General features: G+C 34.7%; 2 protein-coding genes across 4 annotated transcripts; both read right to left on the bottom strand.

Moving 5' to 3' along the window:
• Window positions 1-1413: 1413 nt before the first annotated feature.
• LOC108334883 (uncharacterized) lies at window positions 1414-7518 on the bottom strand. Its single transcript, XM_052870014.1, has 4 exons — window positions 7186-7518; window positions 6781-7080; window positions 6513-6695; window positions 1414-1440 (listed from the first exon to the last, which is right to left on the bottom strand). Exons 1-4 carry the CDS (start codon window positions 7294-7296, stop codon window positions 1414-1416), a joined length of 621 nt encoding a protein of 206 aa, XP_052725974.1. The 5' UTR covers window positions 7297-7518.
• Window positions 7519-11103: 3585 nt separating this feature from the next.
• On the bottom strand, window positions 11104-27715 carry LOC108336058 (uncharacterized). 3 transcript variants are annotated; one of them, XM_017572362.2, is made up of 18 exons: window positions 27500-27715; window positions 27135-27420; window positions 26401-26619; window positions 25502-25560; window positions 24488-24625; window positions 23050-23124; window positions 22892-22975; window positions 22744-22805; window positions 22510-22579; window positions 18635-18710; window positions 18405-18535; window positions 12558-12617; window positions 12333-12407; window positions 12142-12246; window positions 11972-12067; window positions 11788-11868; window positions 11622-11723; window positions 11104-11530 (listed from the first exon to the last, which is right to left on the bottom strand). In XM_017572362.2, the coding sequence occupies exons 1-18, from the start codon at window positions 27539-27541 to the stop codon at window positions 11462-11464; spliced, it is 1830 nt and encodes a 609-aa protein (XP_017427851.1). In that variant the 5' UTR covers window positions 27542-27715; the 3' UTR covers window positions 11104-11461. The 3 variants fall into 3 exon arrangements, with proteins under 3 accessions (XP_017427851.1, XP_052725711.1, XP_052725712.1); XM_052869751.1 differs by lacking the exon at window positions 27500-27715 and adding an exon at window positions 26879-27025 and having other exon boundaries at window positions 27135-27272; XM_052869752.1 differs by lacking the exon at window positions 27500-27715 and having other exon boundaries at window positions 26401-26626; window positions 27135-27254.
• Window positions 27716-27989: the final 274 nt, after the last annotated feature.

Genomic DNA, 27989 nt, shown 5'->3' with positions numbered 1-27989 from the left:
ACCACCTTTGGGAACATTAGAAGATCATTTCACAGTGAATCAGTATCTTAAAATTAAAAAGAAAAAAAAAAGTTACCACCTCGGTTACCTAAAAACCGAGGCATAATCCATTCTTTTATGACTTAGTTCATAACCGAGGCATAAAACCAATGTCTTATTACTTCGTCTGAATATGTTTCGGTTGTAAAACCGGTGTGTATAAACAAAAGCAACCGGTGCCATTTCCTCGTAATGCAGTAGTGAAGGAATCCAGGTAGGGGAGCTAATCTTGGTCTAGATTGTAAGATACCTTGTAATGTTTTCTGAGTATTATAGTCCTATACATATTGTTGATCTGTGATTGTGAATAAATGAATGAACATCTCGGTCTGCTGGGGTGAGATTATTTTCGGTGTATGATACTTTCTCTTGAACCATGATGTACTAAAGTTGTTTGGCCAAATTCTTTCATGTACGCAAATCATTTTTGCTTCTCTGTTGCAACATATTTCATTTAAAGTTTATGGACACATCATGTCCTTCGGTGGCCATACTTTGCTGCTGCCTTTGTATTATAATATTAGAACAAACCATAATTCATCATAGTTTAATGGCTACACGTGAATTATAAAATTTTAGTACATGTTTCTCTATAAAACCGTGATGTATCTTACCTCCTTCAAACATGATGTTATCTTCTTTTAAGGTGTAACTTTATTCCCTTTTGACCATGTCTATAGGTGGTATAAATATAATATCATTATACATTGTATAAAATTAAAGTTGATATGCTATTAAAGCTGATGAATTGTGCCTATAGTTGAGTGTATAACTCTATTCAGATTGGAAGAGGATGTGGTATTGATGGAAGCAGCTCCATGATGTGTAGAAGGATGCTTCAAGACGCAGAGAATGGTAGTGGATGGAAGATGACAGTGGATGTCCGAATGCACTCAAGGTGTTTGTGAAATTTTCTAGTGGTGTTTGGATGAGTGTTTTTGTAGATTTCTAACTCAGTAGGCTTTCCAAAAGGGAAAGGAGCTATAGGAGGTGCAAGATAGCAAAGCACAGAGGTGAACTTGAGAGTAACAGCTATAAATTGGCAGCATTTATTTACTTCAATTCAAGTTACCATTACAAAGGATTTGGCTTCTCTTTTATAGATGAAGAGAAACGTGCCTAGCAAGCTACTGGACATATTAGCAATGTACATAAAGCTCTATAAGAAGTGTGCAAGAGAAGCTATACAACTGGCCACATGTTCCATACGGTAAACATTGAAAACATGCTTTAAAAGAAAGTGGAAACGCTGGTTTGCTTGGTTGGCCGTATGTTGTATATCAGCTTTGCTTTTCCAATCCAAAAGCACTTCCTTTCTTCCTTTCTTTACCTCCTTTGCTTCCCTTAGCTCACCAAGCTTTTTTGGTTGATTGGCTATGGTTTTCCACTCTTATTAGTGACCTACAAAACAAGGTAAATGTATTTAGTTAATGAGAACATTCTAAGACTTAGAAAGAAAAGATCAAGTCCTTATTCAACTTCCCTTTTTTAGTCTTAGTGTTAAGTTGATACTTCTTTGGATGGGAAGTCTCTAAAGGGATTGCCATCAGGTATTCTACAATTGCTTTAATTCCTTTGAATTCTGAAGCTTCTGAAACTGGTATATGGATCGGTGTCGGTTCTAGAAGCTTAATTCTTTCTCTATTATGTTTAACGAACTGAACCAGGGAGGAGGACAACTTTGTCATGTGTTAATCAATGCTGAATGGTAATTTATGTAGACTATAAAAGAATTAGATTACGTCTAAATCAAATTACATGATAAATGATTTTTTTTGTTTCTTTATGTGAATAGTTATTAAGTCTAGATGGTAGTTTTCGTAGAGAGAGCAAAAACATGTAGCTAGCAGCATGGCTTTATTATAGTTATCCTTCCAACTTTCCTTTTGCATATTTGGCCAGTGATGGTTTCGGAGGAGAAGGCCATTCTCGATACACTATTTTTTTGGCCTTCCCTGAAGCTATTGATTGCTTGCTTTTACTACTGTTAATTGCAGAATAAAGATGAATTATCTGCACTGTCATTCTATCATATTTCAACAACATATGCATTTTTCCATTTTAGTCCTAACTATTGCCAGTCTGGGAATTATGTTTTTACAGCTATATGTAATATTTAATGATCAAGTTATTTTAAATCTAATTTAATTTCTGTTATTTGAACCATTCAGAATAAGAAGGAAATACTATTATAATTATTTTTTATGATTATATTTATATTATTATTATACTAAAATTTTAGTATTTCATTTGGTTATGTCTTGAAAACAGTAAATTGAACTATAAATTTTAATAAAATAGTATAATAGGATTAAATAAAAGTAATAGTTAAAATATTTATAGAACTATTTTTATAAAAGAATATATTATACATAATTTTGTAAAAAAATGGTAGTTTTCGCAAATTTAGTGAAATAAATTTATTGAGTATAGATGATTGTGGATGAGGTGACATGACAAAAGATTAAGCTTTAGACCTGTAATGAAATGTCACTTTTGGATATGTTTAAGGGGGGATATGGACAGATTTTGAAGGAAAACCTGTTGAAGTTATTATCAATTTTAATTATTTCTATATTTTTAAAATTATCTTTTCAGAACTTGATCTTGATGTCATACAAAATATTAGTCCTATATTTTGTCTAGATTTTAACACATATATGATGTTTATAGCTTTGAAATGAAAACATATACCGTACTGGTGATAAGTACAATGTGATTCCTCCATCATTTCTAAAAGTGCAAAACTGAATCTAATCTAGATAATACAATTATATTTTTCCTTCTCTTAAAAGGAAAGAATGGAAGTATACAGCTATTTAATTATCCTTGTTCTATGACCCCGAACACCATAAGAATGCCTTGGATTAAAATATGATGTTTTTTCTCTTCAGATATCAGTAGACTAATTTAAGTCACCTATTTCATTGACAATTAAATATACGTCCAATGCTATAAAGACTAGGGAAGGGTGGGTCCATTAGGTTTATTGTTGGTCAGTTTAACCTCTTGATTCACGATTAATATCACTGCAAAGTTTAGATATATGTTTGACAATGTTATCATGAGGTGTATATACACTAATTATTAGAGTATGTTTTATGCACACATTACAAAATTGTTCTAACTTAAATATTTTATTTATAGATCTCTAATGATTCATCTCCAATGGAAGCTCCAGACATTGAAGATATTAGAACTAAGTGAGCTTCCTTTATTTTAAGTGTTAGTAAATTGTAGAAACTTGACTACAATGTAGTGTAGGTTAATTAATGTTATATTTGGATTTAATATATGGTTTGATATACAAATTATGTATTAATAGTTATTACACAATTTAATGTTTGAAATGAATTTCATTATGTTAGTTTAATTGAATATGTTCATTTCATGTTATATTGATTGATGAGATTATAATACAGGAAATTAATTGCAAATTGAATGAATCTGTCAAATATAATAATGAATTTTGTTTTTTACAAAACAAGTTTTTATGATAAGTGAACATGTATGTAATAAAAGCTTATTTTTGAAAAGTATATATTATGATAGGTGAATAATTACTTGTCATAATATATTCTACATATTATGATAGGTGAAAAAATCTACATCATAAAACCCTACATATTATGATAGGTAAATCCAGCTGCATCATAATAAATTCGCTATATTATGACTGATAAGTGAAAATCTCTCATAATACACTGAAACTATTATGATAGGTGACAGAAAGTACGTCATAATACGCTGGACCTATTATGATGGGGTTTTCTGTATGTCATAAAATGCGCAGACCTATTATGATGCCCAGAATTATGATGCCAGATTATCTATCATAATAGGTCATTTGTACCTATCATAAAAGGCGATTTTTACACTAGTGTCCATCAAATAATACGAGCAAAGTTCATAGGGTATGACACACCATCCACAGGTGTCACGGCTCTTCAGCAAAATCCACAAAGTTGCTACACTTTCTACAAGGTACGCTCCGAGGTAATCTTTTTCCTTCTCTTTAGACCCAAACGAAATTAGTGTCTTTATCTTTATTTAGTTTTTACTATGATAACACAAAAACTCTAAGGTTCATGTTATCTAGCAAAATCTAAATAAAGAGGGGCAGCTGTCAACTCCCAATTTCGTCCGAGTAAGCAAATAAATAAAAATAAAAAAAATAAGAGATTAATAATTAATGGTGGGTAAAAAGGATAATAACTATAATACCGGACACAATATTTTTGAAATTTTAGTTTAATATCGTAATAATTTGAATCAATATTATGCTAATAATTATAAACAATAATTAAAATGTACAAATTTTCTGACAATAATTATAATTAATATTATTTGATTTCTTTTTCTTGGAACCAAAACATTTTCTTTCCCTAATTTGTTCGTTGTCAATTAATTCACAATTACGGGCAAGATTATCATAATATTACAATGTGTGTATATAAATACGCGCCTTGTCATGGATAAAAAGGGGACGGAAAATAGAGAGAAAGACCCTGAAATAATAGAGATAGAAAGAATATGGGAGAGTATAGAGAAAAGTAAGTTCTCATGCTAGAGGAAGTCTGCCAACAGGAAGAACTAGAGGAGTATTGAAAGTTGAAAAGGTATGTCATCTCTGCACCCTTCTTTTTCTCTTTTCGTTGAAGGTCTTTCTAAAGGTATTAATTTTTTTACTACACACCAATAATGTTTTTTTTTTCAAAAAAAAGAATATCTTTTTTCATCTCTTTTGATATTGGTTATATCTCCTGCATCACATGATGTCTATTTTTTATAAAAATAAATAAAAAAATATTTCTTATCACGTATTTTCCTATAAAAAGATAATAGTAAGTCATAAAATAAATTCTATAAGTACTCGTCAACCTATGGCCGGTTTCTTTCCTTTTTTCCCACCCTTTTCAAAATAAAAGAATTTCTTCAAAATAAAAAAAAATGATATCAATCCTAATCGAGTTCAATTTTCAAAAATAAAAAATAATCCATAATAATTTTCAAACAAACTCACAAACCTTTTTCTAGATAAAAAACTACGCAATCCCTGATTGTCCATCATAAATGGATATACGTAGGAGCAAGGTCAATCCTTGTCGGTTTCATAAAACAAAAAAATATTTTTGTTTCTTAATAATTTCTTTATATTTTTATTTTTGGGGAAAATTAAATATTTGGGAAAACCACGTCAACTTTACACATTTAATTAAAGGTATTGCCTTTGGACAAGCGCGATAGGGTGCTAACACCTTCCTTACGCGTAATCGATTCCCGAACCCAAAATCTAGTTTTCGTAGACCATGTCTTATTTTATGGTTTTCCATAGCTTTCTATAATAAATTATGGTGGTGACTAGGGATGGCAAAAAAATTCGCGCCCGCGGATATCCGTGGATAAAACCCGCAACGGATAGTTACTATCCGTGGATATTTATTATCAGCGGGTAACGGGTAACGGGTATTTTAATACCCACTTCTAAATGGGTCGGATGCGGGTATTATATTATCCAACCTGCAAATACCCGTTACCCGAAAAAAATAAAAATTTAATTAATATTTTTTAAAACTAAATTTTTTTTATTACTCTTAAAAAAGGGAAATTTTAATAAAATGACTTAGGATTCCTCTCAATTATATTTCTTTTAAAAGAAAAAAAGAAAAAAAGGAGTTACATTACTTTTGACCTAACCCTAATAGAGATATCAAACATATACATAGAATCTCATTAGAAAATTCTCTCTTAATGGAGGACTCTTTTCTTCTTCCTTCTGGTTCAGCTTGCGTAGGGAGTAGACTTCATTCCATCTTCTTCTCTCTCTCTTGGTTCTGATTGAGATTTTGTTCCAATTTGGGATTTGAAATTAGGGTTTTATTTGTTATATGATTTTTGAGGTTTCTTTTGTACGTTTTGATCCTCGTTTTGGGAGTTCATTTTTTTTTATTTCTTCCCTATTGATTGGTGACGCGATTTTGGGGTTATGATTTGAATGAGTGTTTTGAGTTTTTTTTGGATTTTAGTTCATTGATCCAAAATGAATTTTTTAAGACCCTGGTGGTTATCGCAGTTTGGATATTTCTGTGATTGTGTTCATTTTTGGAATTTGGGTTTAGAGTTCCTGTTTGCGTTCTCTTGAAAATTCTTTATCTCTCTCTTTCATACATTAATAGATATTTGTGGGTTAATCCTATGACTAAATTGAGACTTCACTTACTGGGTGTTTCTTCCTCATATCTTTTATTTTTTTGGCTTAATACCCTATTTTGTCCTCAGTTTCACTCGAAAATGTCAAATTAGTCCATCCTTTAAAAATTGCGTCAATTACGTCCTTACTTAATAAAATTTATATCAATGAAATTCCTTCCGTTAAATCCGTACAAACGGCGTTAATTATTTTTCTCTCTTTTCTACTTTTTCTGCTTTTTGTGTTTTTTCTGTGCAAAGCAGCAGCTTTTTTTCTGCTTTACGTCCTGCAAAGAGCTCTCTGCCTTGAAGTAACCAAGTCTTATTGATAAATTCTCTAAAGAACTTGGCGATGAATCAATATCGATAATAGGGCTTCTATTTACAAGAGACAAAGGTATATGTCCTGATAACTGATTCTGCCTCCCATCATATGACTGGAAAGCAATTACTTGAATTCTTCCAACCTGAACACAACCCAGAGGTATTTGACGATAAACTTAAAGAAAATTTACAATTGAAGAATCTTTTGGCCATGCATTGAAGACAAACCTTGTTTACATCTTCACTGAAACAGGAAAAAATCAAGCCAATAAATCCAGAGTCAAGAAGCTGGTACGTTGCCTGGGTTTTTACATCAACATAGGAAGGGAGAACTGTAATGTGCGGGTGTGAATGGTACCAACCAATTACCCTTGTCGTAGTTCCAGTGGCTATGGTCATTCGCTCAGCGAGGGCAGTTGCAGCGGCCAAGAGCTTAGGGTCGGTTTCCACTCGATCCTTTCGCCGATCATACCTCTTCTGAGGAGACGCCCCCCAGATCAATGGAATCCTGTTCCCGTTTTTCGAATGCTGAATCAACCCAACCCATAACAATCATTAATCGAACCTGGTATTGTGTCTATGCGTTTCTTCAATTGACTCGATAACATAGAAAGAAATGTTAGGTCAGATTACCTGAATGTCCCCAAAAAGAAGACCCATAATCTCTTCGGTTTCAGTGGACAATGCATGAGTGAGGCAACTTAACCACACTTCTTCCGACATTTTCACGCTCGTTAGCGACATTTTTCGATTCAATCGATTGTTTCTTCTTCTCTTCGATACTCGTAGACCCACCGATTCCAAATTCCTCTCTCTTCTTTCTTTATCTTTCTTCTCCGCCCAACAAAATTTCACCAACCACTCCAAAAACACGAACTTCAGCTTCTCTTCCTCTTCCTCTTCTTGTTCTTTCTTCTTCTTTCTTGATTATTAAACAGAAGCTCTTCTCTTTTATTACGCTGCATACCCTAATGTCATTCTCATTCACCAAATGCAAATTTAGTTTCATTTAGGAAAATAAATTATCACAGGAAAACAATTTTTCACACTGATCAATTAAAAATCATAAAATTTAGTTATGTAATTATCTAATACAGATTTAGTCATGTAAAAATATTTCAAAGAGAGAGTAGAAGAGAGAAAAAAAGCTGCTGCTTTGCACAGAAAAAGCAGAAAAAGCAGAACAAGTAGAAGAGAGAGAAAAATAATTAACGCCATTTGTACGGATTTAACGGAAGGGATTTCATTGATATAAATTTTATTAAGTAAGGACGTAATTGACGCACTTTTTAAAGGATGGACTAATTTGAAATTTTCGAGCGAAACTGGGGACAAAATAGGGTATTAAGCCTATTTTTTTTCAAAAGTTGTTAAGTATTTGTTTTCTTTAACTTGTTTAAAAATTACGTGTCTTTTTAATAGGTAGCAAATATATTAAATTGTTCTGTTTAAACTTGTAATTTAATTTAAATCTTATTTAAAAATTCACAAAATATATTTTTTAAATATTTGTGGGGTGAAAATAGGTATCCAACGAGTATCCGCGGGTTGAAAAAAATCCGCGGATTTTTTTTATGCGAATATCCAGCGGGTAGCGGATCGGGTTGCGAGTACGGTTTTTTGCATGCGGGTCGGGTTGCGGGTAGGCACTATCCGTGTCCGACCCGACCCGTTGTCATCCCTAGTGGCGACTCCCAAAATATTTTCTTAAACATGTTTTGTTTTTTGGCTCGTCATCCCGTCATGATCCCGGTTGCGACCATTTGTATACATATCCGAACAATTTACATTTTTTTCACTAATTACTCGATCAATTTTAAAATATGTAATCACATTTGAACTTTTTAAATTGAAACAATTAATTTTTAGTAAATATTAATTAAATGAGTGGTCTTTGTTTATTTTTTCTAAATTTATATGGTTCGAAACGAAATATTAAAAAAGAAATTAAAGTTCTACCAGAAGCCTTAAATTATATTAAATATTATTATTTTTAAACTCATTTAATGTTATAGAATATTGTTAATAGTTGTAAATATTATCATTGTTAAAATAAATTCAAAATTAATAATTTTAAAGTTTATTTAAGTTTTAAGCGTTCATAAATTTGGTATTTTCAATTTATTTATTATTAAAATGTTTGTTTTATTGTCTACAATATTTCTTATTTTTACTTAAGGGCATGTTCTTTTAATAGTACTCTTAATAAAATTAAGGTTTCATTATAGTTGACTTTCCATCTTTAATTTATCAATCAACTTGTCTATCCTCTCTACTATGTTCTAATTTGTCCATCCATTTGCTGGTGGAGAAGGAAAAAATAAATTAATCAACGAGTTAAAAAATTGGCTTAAATTAGGAGGACAATGGGCTGTGTAAGATATGATGTTTACGTATTATATTCGTTATTTTGTTCTTCGGTTACTAGAGGTCTATTTAGAAAATATTTGTGGATATTTAAAAAAAATATTTTATAAATGTTTAAAATAAAATTTAAATGATATTGCAATAAAAATAATATAATTTAATATTTAATTTTAATTAAATTTATCTTAATAAAATATAAATTAATTTTTATTTTAATTAAGTTTAACTTAATAAGATATAAATTAAATTTTAATTTTAATTTTTTTGCAAATAATGAATATATGTGGGTATGAGTAGTATGATACCCGCACTCAATCCATTTATAATCAAATATTAAAACATCTGTTACTCACCGATAATAAATACATACGAGTACCAACTATATATTTATGTGGACACAGATATTTTTGTCATTCCTAGTTTAAACCTTTGGTTAATTGCTTATTTGTTTGAAAATCTCAATCAGGTTCTCAAATTTTTATTCGTTTCAATTGAATGCTATTTTTGAAAATGTGATATAATTTGGCCATTTCTATTAGTATTATGCTATAGCTACATTAACTCATGTGCCACACATGTTCATTTGTCTTTTTAACTTCATTTCAATTTTTTTAAAAATCATTTTGCTACATGTCAAATGAAGATCCTGTTATGTGACAAAGATAATGTGATATCATAATAACAGTGTCAGTGTAACTGTTAGGACAAATGTTATGTAAAATTTTTTAATTTAATTCATGTATTTATTATTTTTTCACAATTTAGTCCTAATATTTTTTAAATAAAACAATTTCACCACTCTTCAAATTGAGACCAAATTTAACTTTTATATAAATGTTATAATGATATTTATATTAAAATTGATATTTTTATTAAGATTAATTTATTTAAATTTATATTTTACATTGAACTTTATTTAAAGTTTGTTTTAAAATTTTAAATATATCTGTTTTAAATTGTTATAAAATGTTTTGAAATTTTACATTTAAATTTCTAAAAGTGTTATTTTTAAACTAACTCTAACATTTATATAAAAGTTAAATAAAATTGAATGGATGGTCTTATCACCTTGCAAAGACAGTGAAAATGATTGATATATAAATATTTAAAACAAAATTTAAATAGTTTAATATAAAATATAAATTTAATAAACTTAATATTATTAAAAATATTAATAAAAATAACAAGTTTAATAAAAATATCATTATAACATTTATAAAAAAGTTAGATTTAGTTTCAATTTTGAAAACAAAATAAAATTGCTCCCAATTTGAAAAAAAAAAAAAAGAGTGAATTGAAACTAACAAATATAAAAGCTAAATTGAGACTTTTCACGTAATGACACTACCATATCATACGTAATGACACTACCATATCATACTTACTTTGTCATGAGAATACTTTAAATGACAAAAATAAATAAAAAATTAAAAAACCTACAAGCTTATACATAACACATGAATTAATGTCGTTAATAATGCATTACAAACAAAAATAATCAAATTCATGAAATTTTCAAAATAAAGACTCAATTGATATCAATCAAAATCTCATAAACTAATTAAGATTTTAAACCTAAAAAATTATAGTGGAAAAGAAATGAATTAAAAATAAAAACAAAAAAATAACATCATCTTATTGGCACAATAAAAACTAAACGTAAATTCATAGACAATAAAAGAATATTTCAAACACTAAAATCGAACAATTTTTTTTATAAAAAACCTAATTGAATACAAACAAATTTATCGTATCTCTAAATTTTAACTAAATCTAAGTTTTACAGATTTTAAGGCCACCAATGTTGAAATTGCTCGACTATAAAACTATGATTAATAATTTTATATAGTTTAGTAATTTAGACAAATTTCATGAAAAGTTAATGGATTAGATTAAGAATGAATCAATATATCCAATCCATCATTCATTACCCTTTTGCTGTCGAATTCTCGAACGAGTGTGCAATCTTCTTCGGAGATGAAAAGTTAAAGAATTAGTTTATTAATTCTTTCTTTTTTTATTTTTCTTCTTTTTTGCGTCTTTAACTGATCGCACCAATTTTATAAAGCGAGCATCAAAGTAGCGTATCAATCAAAGCACACAAGGTTCATAAAAGAGATGGAAACAAAAGACTAGAGTGAGCTTCGAGTACACTACCGTATGCAACAAAATTAGAAACATAAATTAATAATTCAAAACTCATCTTAAAACTTCCATTTGATAACTCTACGTAATTTAGCAACTACGATTCGGAGGAAAAATCTGCTGCTGGCAAAACTAAACTCCATCTGCACATGATACCTATACCGACAAGCTATCACTATTGTTATCAACTGTATCATCCAACCGCTGTAACGGTTTCAAGATCAACAATATAAGGCTAAACTGCGAACAAATTTCTATACTTTCCCTCCATAAATTGGTTAGAACTAAAAAATTTGACATGACGAGTTCTTACCAGTAATTGCCGGCAGCATATATGCAAAATTAAAAGAAAAATGCTCTTTTATAAAAAAATATTTATTGCAGAATATAATGTCTTCTAGAGGAAGATGTTGATTTCCTTTTCGGTCATCTCCAAGACATGGTCTCTTGCATCAGCCAAGGCACCCTGCATGTGAAGTATATTTAAACTCACGAAAATAAAATGAAATTGACATTAAACTGAGCAAAAACAATAGCAATAGCACAATATACATCACCTGCCCAAATTTTGTAAGGAAGTTACTTGCAATGTTAAGGGATGTAACAGCTACATCATCATTAGACTTGAGTGCTTGAGCAATAGCAAAAGCTCCGTCATCCTGTGAATCAGACAAAATTAGAGACAATATAATCTCCTAAGGAACCAAAAACATATATTCATACCCTTATTTCATTGAATCCTAAATCTAGGGAGGTTAAAGCTTCATTAACCACTTTCAAGCTGCGAGCCAGGCACTGTGCACCCTGCAGTAGTTGATTTTCATAAAACAACAGCATACTCAGAATGACTGACGAAGGTCTGAAAAGAGATTAAAAGAAAAATTGACTCAAGGTACTGAAAACAAACTTCATCTCGTAGTCCGTTCGCTCGCAAGTCCAAAATTGATATTGTGGTATTGTATTTTAAAGCATCTGCAATGAACTCTGCCCCTTTTGCTCCTATCTGTAATGTTATTCTATGTCACAAATAAAAGTTATAACATACAATTTACAAGTAGTGCATGGTCAAAAGGTTACCTGGCACCAACCAAGCTTAAGGGTTTTTATGTTCCCATGAAACTTGAGAACTTCAGCCAAGGTCTTGGCTCCATCTGGTCCAATGGGATTATAACTAAGTTCCAACTAAGAATGAGACAAAATCTGTATTAGAGTATAGAAAAGACAAGCAGAACAAAGACGAGAAATTAAATAACTGTTGAGACGCTTACAGTGGTAATCACTAAATTATCTTTTAAAACTTGAGCAACGGCATTAACACCATCAGCGTGAATGTTATTTCCACCCTGCAATGTTAAACTCAGACAAATCATGTCCTCAGCAATAGTATTACATTACAGCCTCGATATTTTTTTTTTTAATGATCAGAGCAGGGGGAGTAACAAGACATGTACAGAGAGCAAACATAAGGAAACAAAAATAGGATCTCTTCTTACCAGATCCAATGTTGTTATTGACCGATTTTCCTTTAAAGCAGCTGCAATTTTTCCGGCTCCCTAACAATTATACACAACTAGTTATTGAATATAATCAGAGATCCTTGTCCTCTTAAAAATCTGCCTTTGCAGAACTATTTATTTTGTTGTAGTAGTTGTTACTAAAGAATACTAAGGGAAAACATAAGTTTTCTCAAGTATGGCAATCTGGACATACAGGGTGATACATGGTGATAAGGTTTTTTAAAGAACAAAAAAGTTTAAGTGAAGACTCAAATGGAATATGGATGATTTTTATTCTCTGCAGAACAAGAAAATCAGTAAGATATGAATATCTCACTGCCAAGAGCCAAGCTCCTCAGAGAAACCAAGAATGGTTCCCTTTCCACTAAACAAAATAACCGTCCTCCCCCAAAACTTCTCTGATTCTTTTTAAAACAACCACACCCCTTTCTCTCTCTTCTAACCAACCTATTCCTCCCTAATATGCCACGTCACCCTTCATAGTCTTTTTTCTCTCATATACTCTGCCCATCAATTCTTGATCTTTTCTTCTTGGATCAAGGGTTCATTGAGCCCAATAAAGTTTGGGTCTGTATCAATACCCCTTTCTTGAAATAGAGCCTTGTCCTCAAGGCTAAATTCTGGAAATTGGCTTCGAATTATCACTTCATCTTCCCAAGTAGCTTCATCAACATTTTGTCCCTTCCAATGCACCAGCACTTGCTTCTTATTTTCACCCCTCTGTGTGTTGTTCCGAGTCACCAAGATCCCCTCGGGAACTAATAATTCCGCTCTGTCATCCTCCAACCCAGTAGGAATCTCCTCCTCAACCTTATACTTACCCACAGCTCTTTTTAATAATGATACATGAAAAACAGGATGAATCTTTGAATTTGGTGGCAATTTCAGCCGATATGCCACTTCCCCAATTTTCTCCACAATCTCAAAAGGGCCATAATATCTAGCACTTAATTTTGGGGTGACCCTGTTCATGACAGACTGCTGCCTATTCAGTTTCAATTTTAAAAACACAAGATCACCCACAGCAAAGTGTCTTTCCTTTCGATGCTTATTGGCTTGAGTCCTCATCCTGTCCTGGGCACGGAGCAAATGGGATTTTAGTTGTCTTAACACCTCATCCCTCTCTAAAAGATCTTTCTGGACAGCTTCAACTCTCACTTCTCCTTGCACCACTTGCACAATCTTGGGGGGTGGTCTCCCATAAATAGCTTCAAAAGGAGTCATTCCTGTAGATCCATGATAAGTGGTGTTAAACCAAAACTCTGCCCAAGGCATCCAGAGCACCCACGTTTTGGGTTGGTCAGTGATAAAACACCTGAGATAAGTTTCCAAATACCTGTTTGTTACCTCAGTTTGTCCATCCGATTGTGGATGATAAGCTGTGCTCATTTGTAATTTGGTGCCCTGCATCTTAAAGAACTCTTTCCAAAACGAACTCATGAATACTGGATCCCTATCACTCACCACAGAATTGGGAATCCCATGAAACCTCACTACCTCCTTAACAAATATTTCAGCCAGAACCTTTGCAGTATAAGGATGTTTAAGGGCCACAAAATGACAGTATTTTGTTAAACGATCAACAACCACCAATATGGCTTCGAACCCTCTAGATCTTGGCAGTCCCGTAATGAAGTCAATACTTAGATCCTCCCAAGTCCTTTTCGGAATTGGTAGTGGTTGTAGTAAACCACCAGGAGCTGTTGTGATGTATTTTTGCCTCTGACATGTGTCACAAGCTTGGACATACTGTTGGACATCCTTTTTGATCCCTTTCCAATACAAGTTGGCTGCTAGTCTCCTATATGTATGATAGAAACCTGAATGACCACCTTGAGGAGTAGCATGAAATTCTTCCAAGAACTTAGGAATCCAATCTGATTTTTCTGGAACAAGAAGGCGATTTTTATAATATAATACTCCCTGCTTGTATTCGTAACCCGCATGAGCATGCCCACCCTGTCCAGCCTTCACCTCTTCAATTATCTTCTTTAATTTATCATTAGCATGCACTTCGGCATTGAGTTCTTGCCAATCTAACCAGATTGGAAAATACACCATACTATTTATTTCCATTTCTTCTCTGCTGCGAGACAAAGCATCAGCCCCGTGATTCTCCTTACCAGGCTTGTAAACAATCTCAAAATTATAGCCTAACAACTTTGCCAACCAGTTTTGTTGTGCCCCAGTAGTTATACGTTGCTGCATTAATTGTTTCAAACTCTTTTGATCTGAGAAAACAGTAAATTTTCTACCCAAAAGATAAGGTCTCCAATGCTGTATTGCCAATGCTACCGCCATCAATTCTCTCTTGTAGGTCGATTTTGTCAAATTACGAGGACTCAAAGCCTTGCTATAATATGCTATTGAATTTTTTCCTTGCATCAAGATAGCCCCAATTCATGTTCCTGACGCATCACACTCCAGGACAAACTCCTCATCAAAGTTCGGGAGTTGTAATATCGGTTCGTTGGTAATCCTTCGTTTAAGTTCTTCAAAGGCTTCTTGAGCCTTCTCATTCCAACCAAAACCATCTTTTTTAGTTAACTCTGTTAGGGGTTTGGCTACCTTACCATAATCCTTAATGAATTTACGGTAGTAGCCTGTAAGACCCAGAAAACCACGAACTCCCTTCACATTCTTAGGGATAGGCCACTCCATGATGCTGTTAATCTTGGCCGGGTCAACCGCAACTCCTTGTATTGAGATAATGTGCCCCAAATATTCAACACTTTCCTGCCCAAACATGCATTTTTCCTTGTTTGCAAATAACTGGTTAGTTCTCAACACTTCCAACACCCTTTCCAGTAATTGCAAATGTTCTTCCCAAATACTACTGTATACGAGAATGTCATAAAAAAACACCAGTACTCCTTGCCGTAACAACGTACGAAAGACTTCATTCATGAGTGCTTGAAAGGTTGAAGGTGCATTCATTAATCCAAAGGGCATCACCAGGTATTCGTAATGACCCTCATGTGTTCTGAATGCAGTTTTTGGTATATCTTCCTCCTTCATCCTAACTTGATGATAACCCAAACGAAGATCGAGTTTAGAGAAAAACCTGGCACCATGCAACTCATCCAACAATTCCTCGATAACCGGTATGGGAAATTTATCAGGAATAGTGGCTTTATTCAATGCTCTATAATCAACACACATACACCACTTATTGTTTTTCTTTTTCACCAAAATTACGGGACTGGAATAAGCACTCTGGCTGTGCCGCACATAGCCCACCTCTATCAATTCTCGCACTTGTTTCTCAATTTCATTCTTCTGATGGTAAGCATAACGATAGGGTCTCACATTAATAGGTTCCTGTCCTAGTTTAAGATTGATCCTGTGCTCCTTCACGCGTACAGGTGGCAGCCCTTTTGGTTCCTCAAACACCTCACTAAATTGCTGCAACATATTGTCCAAGACGCTCCTCTGCTCCGAGCTCAGCCCATCCTTCTCCGTTTTTCCTTGATCTTCCAATAAACCACAAACTGACATTACCAAGGAATTCCCATGAGGAACCCCTCTCAGCAACCTTTCACCTTGATTAGTTTGTACTTTCATAATCTATTTTTTCCAATCCACCGTGGTTTCTCCCAACATCGTTAACCACGACATTCCTAATATTATATCCATATCCTCCAAGTCAAAGAGAAATGCATCAATTTCAAATTCTCCCTCATCAAACCTTACCTTTATACCTCTACAAACACCTTGAGTTTCTGATTTGTGTCCATCTCCCATTAAAATCTTCATTTGTTTTGTCCTTTCCCACTTCCATCCCAACGCTTCAACAAGTCTCCTAGAAATAAAATTGTGGGTAGCTCCACTATCTATCAAAAACAACATAGGAATCTCTCCAATCATTCCACGCAACTTCATTGTTCTCGGTTGATCATCTTTGTCGCTCTCAATAGTATAGATATTTAATGTCGTGCACGGAGCTACAACCTCGTATTCCTCTTCATCGTTGTCGCTTTCCTCTTCTCTCTTATCGCATTCGACTTGGATTTCCTCGTCAACCATAATGACCCGAAGTTGTTTCACCGGGCATCAATGGAGGGGTCCAAATAACCCACCACACTTATAACACAAACCTTTTTGTTTTCTATCCAAGAGATCCTGATAGGTGAGATGATTGGCTCCTCTATCTTTAGGTCCAGTTCTACTTTGCCCACCCTAATCTTTTTTTTCACTTGGGCCTGGTCCATTTCCTCCCCAATTGCCCCCATTCTGTTTTCGGCCAGTTTTACCCAACACACTAAAGACAGGTCGGTTTTTCCAATTGGGTTTTACCATCACTACGTGGCTCACCTCTTCCCTGCAACATTTTGTTCCTCCCTGACATCTCCACATCAATTGCACGAGCCACATTCATCATGCGCCCCCTAGAGAGAGGGTTTGCAACGTGTAAACTTCGCATTCTTGCACGAATTTCAGCTTTTAACCCTTGAGTAAAGTATGAAAAGAACTGTTTGTCATGCATTCGCGGTACCTGTGTAATCAAATATTCAAAACTTCTAATATAATCCTCCACACTTCCTGTTTGTTTCAAAGAAACCAATTGATCATAAACACTTCCTTGGCCCATCCCTCCATATCTCTCTAGCATCTCTCTTTTCAAATCTTCCCATGTTAACTCCTCATATTCATTCAATAGAGACTGAAAAAAATGTATCGTGCTTCCTTCCATACATAGATGGGCAAGGTTTACACGAACGACTTCTCGTGTCTCTTGGACATTAAAATAAACCTCTGCCCTCGCAATCCACCCTACGAGATCTTCACCGTGGAATGACGGCAACTCTATTTTCTTCATCGATTGGCGAAATTCCAACAAATCTTCTCCATCAAGTTGTTTCATACTCAAAAACACCTTCGGTATAACCTTTACCGAATTTGTTTTCTTCTATTCCACCAACCCCTGTCCTTCTTCCTCGTTCTCTCTTCCCTTTGTAAATTTTGACATTAGGTTGAGCAACTTTGATTGATTCTCAGCTGCCTCCTTACGTAATATTGCGATTTGCTCAGCGGCGTCCTTACAAACATTCTCCAAATGGGTTTGGTTTTGCAACGATTGCGCAACTAGCTCCTCAACAACTGCCTTTAGTTTGGTCACTTCTCCCGCAACGAACCCTACCTTCGTCTCATCATTCTCCTCAGCTATCGGTTCCCCTTGAGTATTGTTCTTCTTCGGTGGCATTGTGTGCGACTATCCGGCAGGTCGGACCAATGATAAGGTTTTTTAAAGAACAAAAAAGTTTAAGTGAAGACTCAAATGGAATATGGATGATTTTTATTCTCTGCAGAACAAGAAAATCAATAAGATATGAATATCTCACTACCCAGAGCCAAGCTCCTCAAAGAAACCAAGAATGGTTCCCTTTCCACTAAACAAAATAACCGTCCTCCCCCAAAACTTCACTGATTCTTTTTAAAACAACCACACCCCTTTCTCTCTCTTCTAACCAACCTATTCCTCCCTAATATGCCACGTCACCCTTCCTAGTCTTTTTTCTCTCATATACTCTGCCCCATCTATTCTTGATCTTTTCTTCTTGGATCAAGGGTTCATTGAGCCCAATAAAGTTTGAGTTTGTATCACATGGTTATTTCTGAGTTATACACATCGATTTACTATTCATATATACTTGATAGTTTATGCATCATATAAGTGATATTTTGACAGAATAGAATGCAATTTCTACTGATAAGTTACGGGGAAAAATAATCCTTAAACATCTTAAGGATCGTAATTATCATATGACCTCACACTAACACAATATCAACAAGATTTATAATGTGAAATAGGGGACAGAATACCTCATCGCCAATGTCATTCATATAAAGGTTCAACCACAAAAGGCTTCTGCTCTTCTTCACACACTCAGCGACATGGAATGCACCTTTAGATGTTAATGAGTTGTTGCCAATGTCTAGAAGTGTAAGTTTCCCTTCAGAACAAAGACTGCTTGTCAGTTAAATGTGTAATACTGAAATGAAATTGTGGAAGCATAAATGACAGTCAAAATCATAAATTAGAACAAGTTAACCTTTATGCGCAGATAATCCTGCCATCAAAGAACGGATTCCTTCATCTCCAATAGAATTTCCATGTAAATAAAGTTCCTGTCCATATATTAAAGTTCAGGGTAAATTGTTCTTGTTTAAGGTTGCAGCCAAATATTTTTCTAGTGGATGCGGCAACATTTTCTAATTGTGACTAGATCATACATGTTGTGATAGAATTTTAATTATGTAGATGCTCTATTTTAATTTGAATAATGTCCTAATTTATCAGGAGACGTAGTCATAGGAAGTTTTATTGTTTTTCTCTTTCTGTTACCACTAGCCTTTAATTTTGCTAAATGGGTTGTTTCACGGTTAATTGGGCTCAGCCCATTCTGTATTAAGGGCCTTGGCCCATATCTTACATTATAAATAAACAACCCTATGTGTATGCAAAAGACACAAGGGATATTTCTCCCAATCTTCTCTATTTCTCACATGGTATCTAGAGTATAGGATTAGTTCCAGCTAACTCCACGGTCTCCGGCACACATCACTGTCGTTGTCGCCGCCGTCGTTGCCGTCGCCGCCGGAGTTCCAGAATCGACCGACGACCACACCATCGGAATCGTCTCGATCGGGCGACCACCGTGGTACAAAGATCGTGGCGAACGGACCACCCACGCGCCGCCACGCACCGCCGCAACAGTTATCGGCGCTGCCGCTTCCCGCCGCGCGTGCCGGAGCTTCCTGGGAGAGTTCCGCCGCCGATCAGAACCATCGTGATCGCCTCCTCGTTCTCTTTCTGGATCTGTGGTCGTTGCGTCAATCGGAGCACTTTGGATTTTTAGGGTTTATCCCTCTCCATGGCGTCTTCCTTGTCTACAAACACCTCTGTTGGTGGCTCATCTTCTGATCCCTCAATATACACCAATTATGTGAATGTACACTTGTCCATTGACAAGTTAGATGGCACAAATTATGCAACATGGGCGTCCGACATCAAACTTTGGTTGAAAAGTTAGGGGTACTTAGATCACCTTACTCAAAATGTGACTATTGCTACCACAGATGACACTTCTCGCTGGATGAAAATTGATGCCCAGTTATGCATTGTTATAAAGTCCACCATTCACTCCTCACTGAAACAAATGTTTCAATCATATGAAACATGTTCAGAAGTATGGGCACAAGCGAAGTTATTATACACAAATGACACTCAACGTTTTTATGGTGTTTGTCAGGACCTATTAACTGTTATTGGTCTGCGCAGTCTTAGTCCCATGGCAAAATATTTTGGTAAAGTTCATGCCCTTCTTCATGATTTTAATGAGATATTACCTCTTGCTTCCACTCCTGCTGAAGAACTGAAACAACGATCAAAGTTCTTCATGTTGTTGGCATTATACGGATTCTCTGATGATGTCTCTCATGTTCGTGATCAGATTTTGGGTTCTCCTGTCATACCCAACTTTACTTCTACTTGTTATGCTCTTTTGCGTATACCGAGCAAACCAGTCACTAAGACATCTCATAATGATGATTCCTCAGTTATGGCTGCCCAACGTGATGATCGAAATCGGTCTCGCAAGTTAAGTAAAGGACGTCCAAAATGTGACCACTGTGGCAAGTTAGGCTACAAAATTGATAGATGTTATGCGCTTCATGGACGTCCTCCTTGATCTGTAGCAATGGCTAATTTTGATCCACCTCCCCGATCACCGTTTACAGACCATCCTACTTCATCTAATACTGTAGAAAACCCTGCAATCTTTCACGAAATTCTCAGATGGTATGAGGATCGTCAACACTCTAGTTCCACTACATCTGCATCTGTTGCACGTACAGGTACACCTTTTGGGGTTTCTATTTGCACTTTACGCAGTGATAATGGCCGTGAATACCTTTCTCAACCGTTTAAACATTTTATGGCTTCTCATGGCATTCTTCACCAAACCTCATGTGCTTATACCCCTCAACAAAATGGGGTGGTTGAGCGCAAGAATAGACACCTTATTGAAACAACTCGTACACTTCTAATTCATGGTTAAGTACCCTCACATTTTTGGGGTGATGTAGTTCTAACTGCATGTTATCTTATAAACCGCATGCCATCTTCAGTCCTAGATAACAAAATCCCTCATTCTATCTTATTTCCTCAAGACCACCCTCTACATCCATTACCTCTTAGAGTTTTTGGGTCTACATGTTTTGTTCATGATTTTAGACCTGGTCTTGATAAGTTATCTCCTAGGTCTCACAAATGTGTCTTCTTAGGATTTCTACGGTCACAAAAGGGCTATAAGTGTTTTTCCCCTTCCCTCAACCTGCTTTTGATGAATCTTCTTTTTACTTTTCACATCTATCTTCTAGTTTTGTACCTCCACCTGCTACTGTTGATATTCCTATTTTCTGTGATCCTCCTCGTGATGTCTCACAGTGAAGCGGATCATTCAGTGTTCTATCGCCACTCAAGTTCTGGATGTATCTACTTAATGGTGTATGTCGATGATATTGTTCTCACAGGAAGCGAATATCTTGGCATCTCTCAGATGAAACAACACCTTTGTCATCATTTTCAAACCAAAGATCTTGGCAAACTCCGGTACTTTTTGGGTATTGAAATAGCACAATCCAACACTAGTATTGTCATATCTCAGAGGAAGTATGCGTTAGACATCTTGGAGGAAACAGGGTTAATGAACTCTAAATCTGTTGAGACACCAATGGATCCTAACATCAAACTCCTACCAAATCAGGGCGAGCCTTTCTCAGATCCTGAACGATACAGAAGATTAGTTGGTAAATTAAACTATCTTATTGTTACACATCTTGACATTTCCTTCACAGTTACATTGGTGAGTCAATTCCTAAACTCCCCATGTGAAGACCATTGGGATGCATTTGTTCGCATACTAAAGTATATTAAAGGATCACTTGGAAAAGGTTTGCTATATGGTCCTAACAATGATACAAAAATCGTTTTCTACTCAGATGCTGATTGGGCTGGTTCCCCTTCTGGTAGGAGGTCTACTTCTGGATATTGTGTCTTTATTGGTGGCAACCTGATATCTTGGAAAAGTAAGAAGCAAAGTGTTGTGGCAAGGTCTAGCGCAGAAGCAGAATATAGAGCTATGGCATCAGCTACTTGCGAGCTTGTGTGGCTTAAACAATTACTTAGTGAATTGAAATTTGGAGATGTCACTCACATGACACTTGTATGTGATAATCAAGATGCTCTCCATATTAGCTCTAACCCTGTCTTCCATAAGAGAACCAAGCACATTGAAGTTGATTGTCATTTTATTCGAGAAAAAATTATATCCGGAGATATCAAGACTGAGTTCGTTAACTCAAGCAACCAGTTGGCAGACATATTCACTAAGTCCTTACGAGGACCTAGAATTGACTATCTTTGTAACAAGCTTGGAACATATGATTTATATGTTCCAGCTTGAGGGGGAGTGTTAGAAGTTAAGATGTGTGTTTAAGTTAATTGGGCTCAGCCCATTCTGTATTAAGGGCCTTGGCCCATATCTTACATTATAAATAAACTACCCTATGTGTTTGCAAAAGACACAAGGGATATTTCTCCCAATCTTCTCTATTTCTCACAGACTATTTAAAGTCAATATTGCAGTTAATAAAACTTGTTTTCAGTCCAGGCTGTTGTGATATGTTCAGTTTTATTCTCAACATGTAGAAGGGTTAGCTCTCAATTTTTCTAAGATACGTTTTCGAATTTCAGGTGTTCTGCATGAAAATTCATGAAAACATTGTGTTCTATACAGCACAGGCTTTGGTACTGGATAAGATAAAAAGATCAAGTGGCCAAAGTGGGAATTCTGAAAGCTATAATAAGAACATAAAGGAGTGAGCAATGTTGGAAATTTCATTAAAAAGAAAACAAAAATAGTACCCTTAACGACTTGTTGCTCTCAAGTGCTTTAGCCAATGCATTAGCCCCCAAAGCACCACCATAATTGCCACTTGAATAGTGATAATTTTGGAAGAATTCACAAAAATGGAAAAGAATAAAGTAATGAGTTTAAAGATTTACTCAAAGCAAATCCAAAAAGCATGAAGATCATAAATTAAACTGCTACTTCCTCAAAATTTTGGGGAAAATACTTGATGTGACAATCTTACTCACTTGAGATGTATACTTCGTATGCTGTTATTCTCAAGAAGTGCTCCAGCTAAACTTGAAAATCCCTGCCTCCATTTCCGAGAAACATATTAAAATAATGTTTGGACACTCACATCTACGCTCTTAGAATAAGCTTAGGTAAATTCCATACAGAATATTCAATCATGTTATTGTTCAGTTCAAGAACCCTCAAACTTGAATTTTTCTTCATCATTTCAGCAATAGCTTTTGCACCCTGCATAGCACAGTTAGCATTTCTTAGTTCCATTTGGTAGCCATTATATGACAAAAACAAATCATCAAGCTAACCTCATCACCCAAGTCAGCACTGTTTAGCTGGAGCTTCTGAATGCTAGAGTTGTTCGCCAATATGTCACATAAGCACTGTGAAGAGTGAACAAGGATATTGACAATCAATAGTTAAATACAATAATTATACACAAGCGTATGACAGGGAGTCAATGATCAGCACTAACTGTCAACAAAATTATAGTCTTTTATCTGTTTGAGAGAGGATAGAGATGGGTGATAAGCATATCTCACACAGTTCTGATAACAATCATGGTTAGCTATGTAGGCTATAAGCTTCTTAATCTTTAGTCCGTGGTTCTTAATGGCAAAAGATAAATGAATATATTCTAGCAAATACAGTATAAGAGATGATCTTTGTGTCATAACTATTCAGTGAACAAATACGGCTATGTATGTATGTCAATTTTATAATAATCCATTATACTCCTCATCTGCACTTGAATGGATACGTAACTAGCCACAAGATCGACACTCAACAGATTCAATATATTCCAAAGGAGCTATAGTACCATAAACCAGTGAACCAAGCTCCATTAAAATATTTGACTTGTTCTTTCTTGTACAATATTCAATATTATATTTGATTGAAGACAGCCTCATAAACATAAGAAAAATAGCAAATACAGAGATACTATTTATAAACATCAATCTCAATTTATTGTGCAACAGTAACGATTATGAAATTATCTCCATTGAAATATTTGACTTGTTCTTTCTTGTATAATATTCAATATTATATTTGATTGAAGACAGCCTCATAAACAGAAGAAAAATAGCAAATACAGAGATACTATTTATAAGCATCAAACTCAATTTATTGTGCAACAGTAATGATTATGGAATTATTGGAGGCAATATCAAGGATAATCACAGAACATGTATAAACAACCATTGACCAGTCAATAACAAAGCCTCCAGGAAATGATGCCAACAATTTTAGTGACTTGTATAAAGAGAAAGTAGTCTAGAATAATAAGAAAAAGAACAACATTAACAATAACAATAATGAAAATTATGAAATAAAGGAATATAAGGGCCTATGATATATATATATATGCATGAACTTTATCTAAATTATTATAATCTATCATGACCATGGTATCAAAGCCTCAATGACCAAGTGGTCAATAGATGTCACCCCAATTTCTAAATAAAAAGATTGAACTTCAACATAAGGTACGTTGGCTTGTGCCCTGCCACATTTAAAAGCCCAAATGGCTCTTGTCTAAAGGGAAATTTTATAAACAAAAACATTCACAAGACTTCACTCAACAATTCAAAATTGTGTTATTGACATAAGTATATGAACACGCAATTTTTATAAAAATACAACCTAACATATGTTTTAAGGACCTTTCAAATAATTATAGAAAATAAAGGAACTGTGACAGTAATGAACCCAGATCCTGAATTCAGAGAAACACTTGGGACTGACCTTGGCACCTTCATCTCCAACTAGGTTTCCTGAAAGATCAAGAGTCTTCAATGTGATGTTTGATTGAAGAACGCCATCAAAAGCCCTCAACCCAGCTGCAGTTATTCCATTTGCAGCAAAACTCACTTCCTCTGCAGTCTTTATAACAAAATATATTTAGCATGTGCTCAAAGAGAGAGCACCAAAGCGCATCTTTCATTAGACTACTTTCTTATGAACTATAGATCACAGATTGATATTATGAACCAAAACCCAACTTCCACACAGCTAATTTCTCTATAAACAAGATTTGGCTGATATAGATTATAATGGATTAAGTCTCTGCAATCTTGTACTGTATTAAACTACTAATTTATGTGTTTCTCAGTTAATCAACAATAAACAAATGTAATTAATTATTGTAACATATATGATCCTGAAGAAATATAATTCTTTTTGAAAATCTGGTCTATCCAATGTGTTCACAAATTCACTATAAGAAATAAGAATATTTTAGGAGATATGTGAATTCCTAATAAGAATGTTTATTTTTCTAAGTAACCTAGATACTTGATAATAGATATATTCAGTATTACTGAAAAGGGGCATGGCAGCACCACAAATAGTTAGTAGTGGGAAATCAGGTTTTGTATAGTGGCTCCTATATTCGGCATTGTGATGCGGTAGTTCAGAGCAGAAATGGCATACCAAACAGAAATGGTATGAGTAATGAAGGAGAAGAAGCCTACAGTCAGCACGACCCGACCCAAAGGCACTATGCAATATTCTTGAATAAAATTAAGTCCATTCTGCTGCGTGGAAAACACACTTGAGCAAAATCAGAAAATATTTATTTCTCTCTTGACACCCTTTCTTTGGAGCATATTTCATAGACCAAAAGTAGAACCTATGTCCAAACTCATTAAGTGGGGTTTTTCAAATACTCATATTAACTGGCCATATAACCTAACAGTTGACCTCGAATGATTACAAGACTAAGTGATTTAGGGAGCATATTTCATTCTCAGATGTTACCTGGTTAAATGCCAAACTCTCAGAAAGGAAGAATAATCCTTCATCACCAAAGTTGCGCCCTGCCAAATTTGAGGTACGATAAATCAATTACTTTTGCTTATACTTATTCATTCTATTCTATTGTACCCACATTTTAAAATAGTCATTCAATCCAGTCAACTGCAACAAAGCAAGAAATATCGACTGTGTTATGAGTGATTCAGATATTGATTTGCTATGTTTTGATATGAACTAATTGGACTTAGAAATCAAACCCTATATTTGTTATCCTACTATGAAAATATGATTTAAATCTTTTTACAAAACACATTTGCGATAAAAGGAAATTTAGTTAGGTAATTTACTTTATAACAGGTAACCCAGAAAAAGCATGGGAACCCAGAAAAAGCTAAGTAATTCACTTTATTATCCTTATTAAGATTGCGGTAAAGTGGGTGAACTAATAACAGCAAAATTTTCAATCAAATAATTAAAACTAAAATGAAATAAAATCCAGTCACAAAATGAGTATATTTCTAGATTCATACAAATCCAAAGGATTTGAAAATCAAATCATTTTGAATTTCCTGAATTACTGAAAAAAACTATTTTAAAAATTAATTCCTAAAAGTGTGAAAGGAAATTAAGTTGAAAAGAGAAAAAAAAAAACTAGGAGACAGACACCTTCAATTGGAAGATGTTACAGTCTTATAGATTGAGGAAAGTCCAATATCAATTAGATTAAAAAATAAAAACTTTGGTATTCATGAAAACAAATGAATCATATCCAGTCTACAAATGACAAAATAATGAAGTTATTTTGAAAAATTATCAGACAAGAAACTCCATTATTGAATCTAAAGAATTCCAGATAACCATAAATTTACTCATTTATAAAATTTCCAATCCTGCCAGCATACCTGACATATCAACACTAGGAAATGACCTCAGTTCCCGAGCAAACTCGTTGAGCTTATGTTTAGATTGTCTCTCAATCTTTGCCCCAAGTTGGGACATCAAATTTGTCCCAGCAGCAAAAGACCATTTGAGTCCTTGTGAAGGGAGTTGACCTTCCACAGTCGAAGATTTCAATGGTTTCGGAACAGGAACAAGAAGCTTCTCCACTAATTTCCAGATAACTGTAAACTGAAAACAAATTAATACAAAAAAGAACCGTGCTAATTGCACCCGGTACACATGAAAAATTTCTTTAATTGAGTCATGGAAGAGGGAATGGATTGCCGAAAAAATATTAAAGAAAAATATATAGTATGTAATATTGATAGGGCTTCAAAACATTAAAAGGGACATGGAATTTCCAGGGAGACAAAGAAAAAATATCTTTCAAATTAGACATTTCACAAACGTAGAGTAAATGTCTTGTTGACATTGACACACCATTTGTGTCCCAGCTTCGTAGGAGTGAAGAAGTCCTTCCTTGGAATGTTGATTCATAACTTGCCTACAGACTTTAAAAGAGAGTGTACCAAGTGTTGGTCTAGCAACATGGTGTAAGTTAATCGAAACCGCCTACCCGATTCGATACTGGCACGCACAGTTTCAATGCATCATCGATTACCATGCAGGCAACGATATGAATAACTAAAGAGTACAGAAATAAAATAACAAAAAAAAATAAAAATTAAGCAGGTACCAAAAGTGAGGGCGACCAACACGGCGAAGGGGCCAACAACGTTGGCAATCTGCTTCATCGGTGCACTGGACAGCGGTGCATGGACCTGAGACTGCCGATAGATTCTGCGAGAACCGACTGGGCGCGGACGAGTTCCTTCCACGCTGGAAGAAACCTTAATTACAAAGGTTCGGAATCGCACGATGCTTCGGAACCGCATTCTCTGACAGCTTAGAGCGGGAAGCGGCGCAAATTGAACGACGCAGGTCAAGGCAAGCGATTGCAGGCTCTGGTTGCGAAGGCCAACCTGTTTCAACGAAGCATTTCAATGAAACAAAAAAAAAAAGGAACGGTTATGGTTAGCTGTGCGTGAGGGAGATGGTTACCTGCGGGTGAGGATAGAGGGACAGAGGGGAAGTGCAAGCCATAGCATGTTATGACTGAAGGAACATAGAAGAGAAGATAGATGAAAGAAGGAATGCTATTTATAAATAAAGAAATGGCTTTGTGTGCAGATTCTGGCGGAGAGGAAGAAAATTGAAAGCAGAGAAGAATGGAGGAGTCACTCGCTATGAAGTGTCTCAGTGGCTACATTGCCTTCTATTCTATCAACTACTCTACAGCAACTACTGCGGGTGAACAGTAACTGAAGATAAACTCAGTATGGGCTTTTACTTTCTCCACCCCCACGATACCTATATAAATTTTCAAAATAACCATTTTACCTCTAAAAAATTGACTTACAAATTATATCTTCTAGAATTTTTCCCCAATCAGTTATTCAAAAAAATTTAAAACAAAATTTTCGAAACCTATAAAATACATTTTAAAATAATGTTTTTAGAATAGGATTTTGAAATACATATAAAATTTTAT

This window comes from Vigna angularis, chromosome 10, assembly GCF_016808095.1.
Source record: "Vigna angularis cultivar LongXiaoDou No.4 chromosome 10, ASM1680809v1, whole genome shotgun sequence".
Classification (NCBI taxonomy): Eukaryota; Viridiplantae; Streptophyta; class Magnoliopsida; order Fabales; family Fabaceae; genus Vigna; species Vigna angularis.
This window is presented reverse-complemented; position numbering and strand designations above follow the sequence as displayed.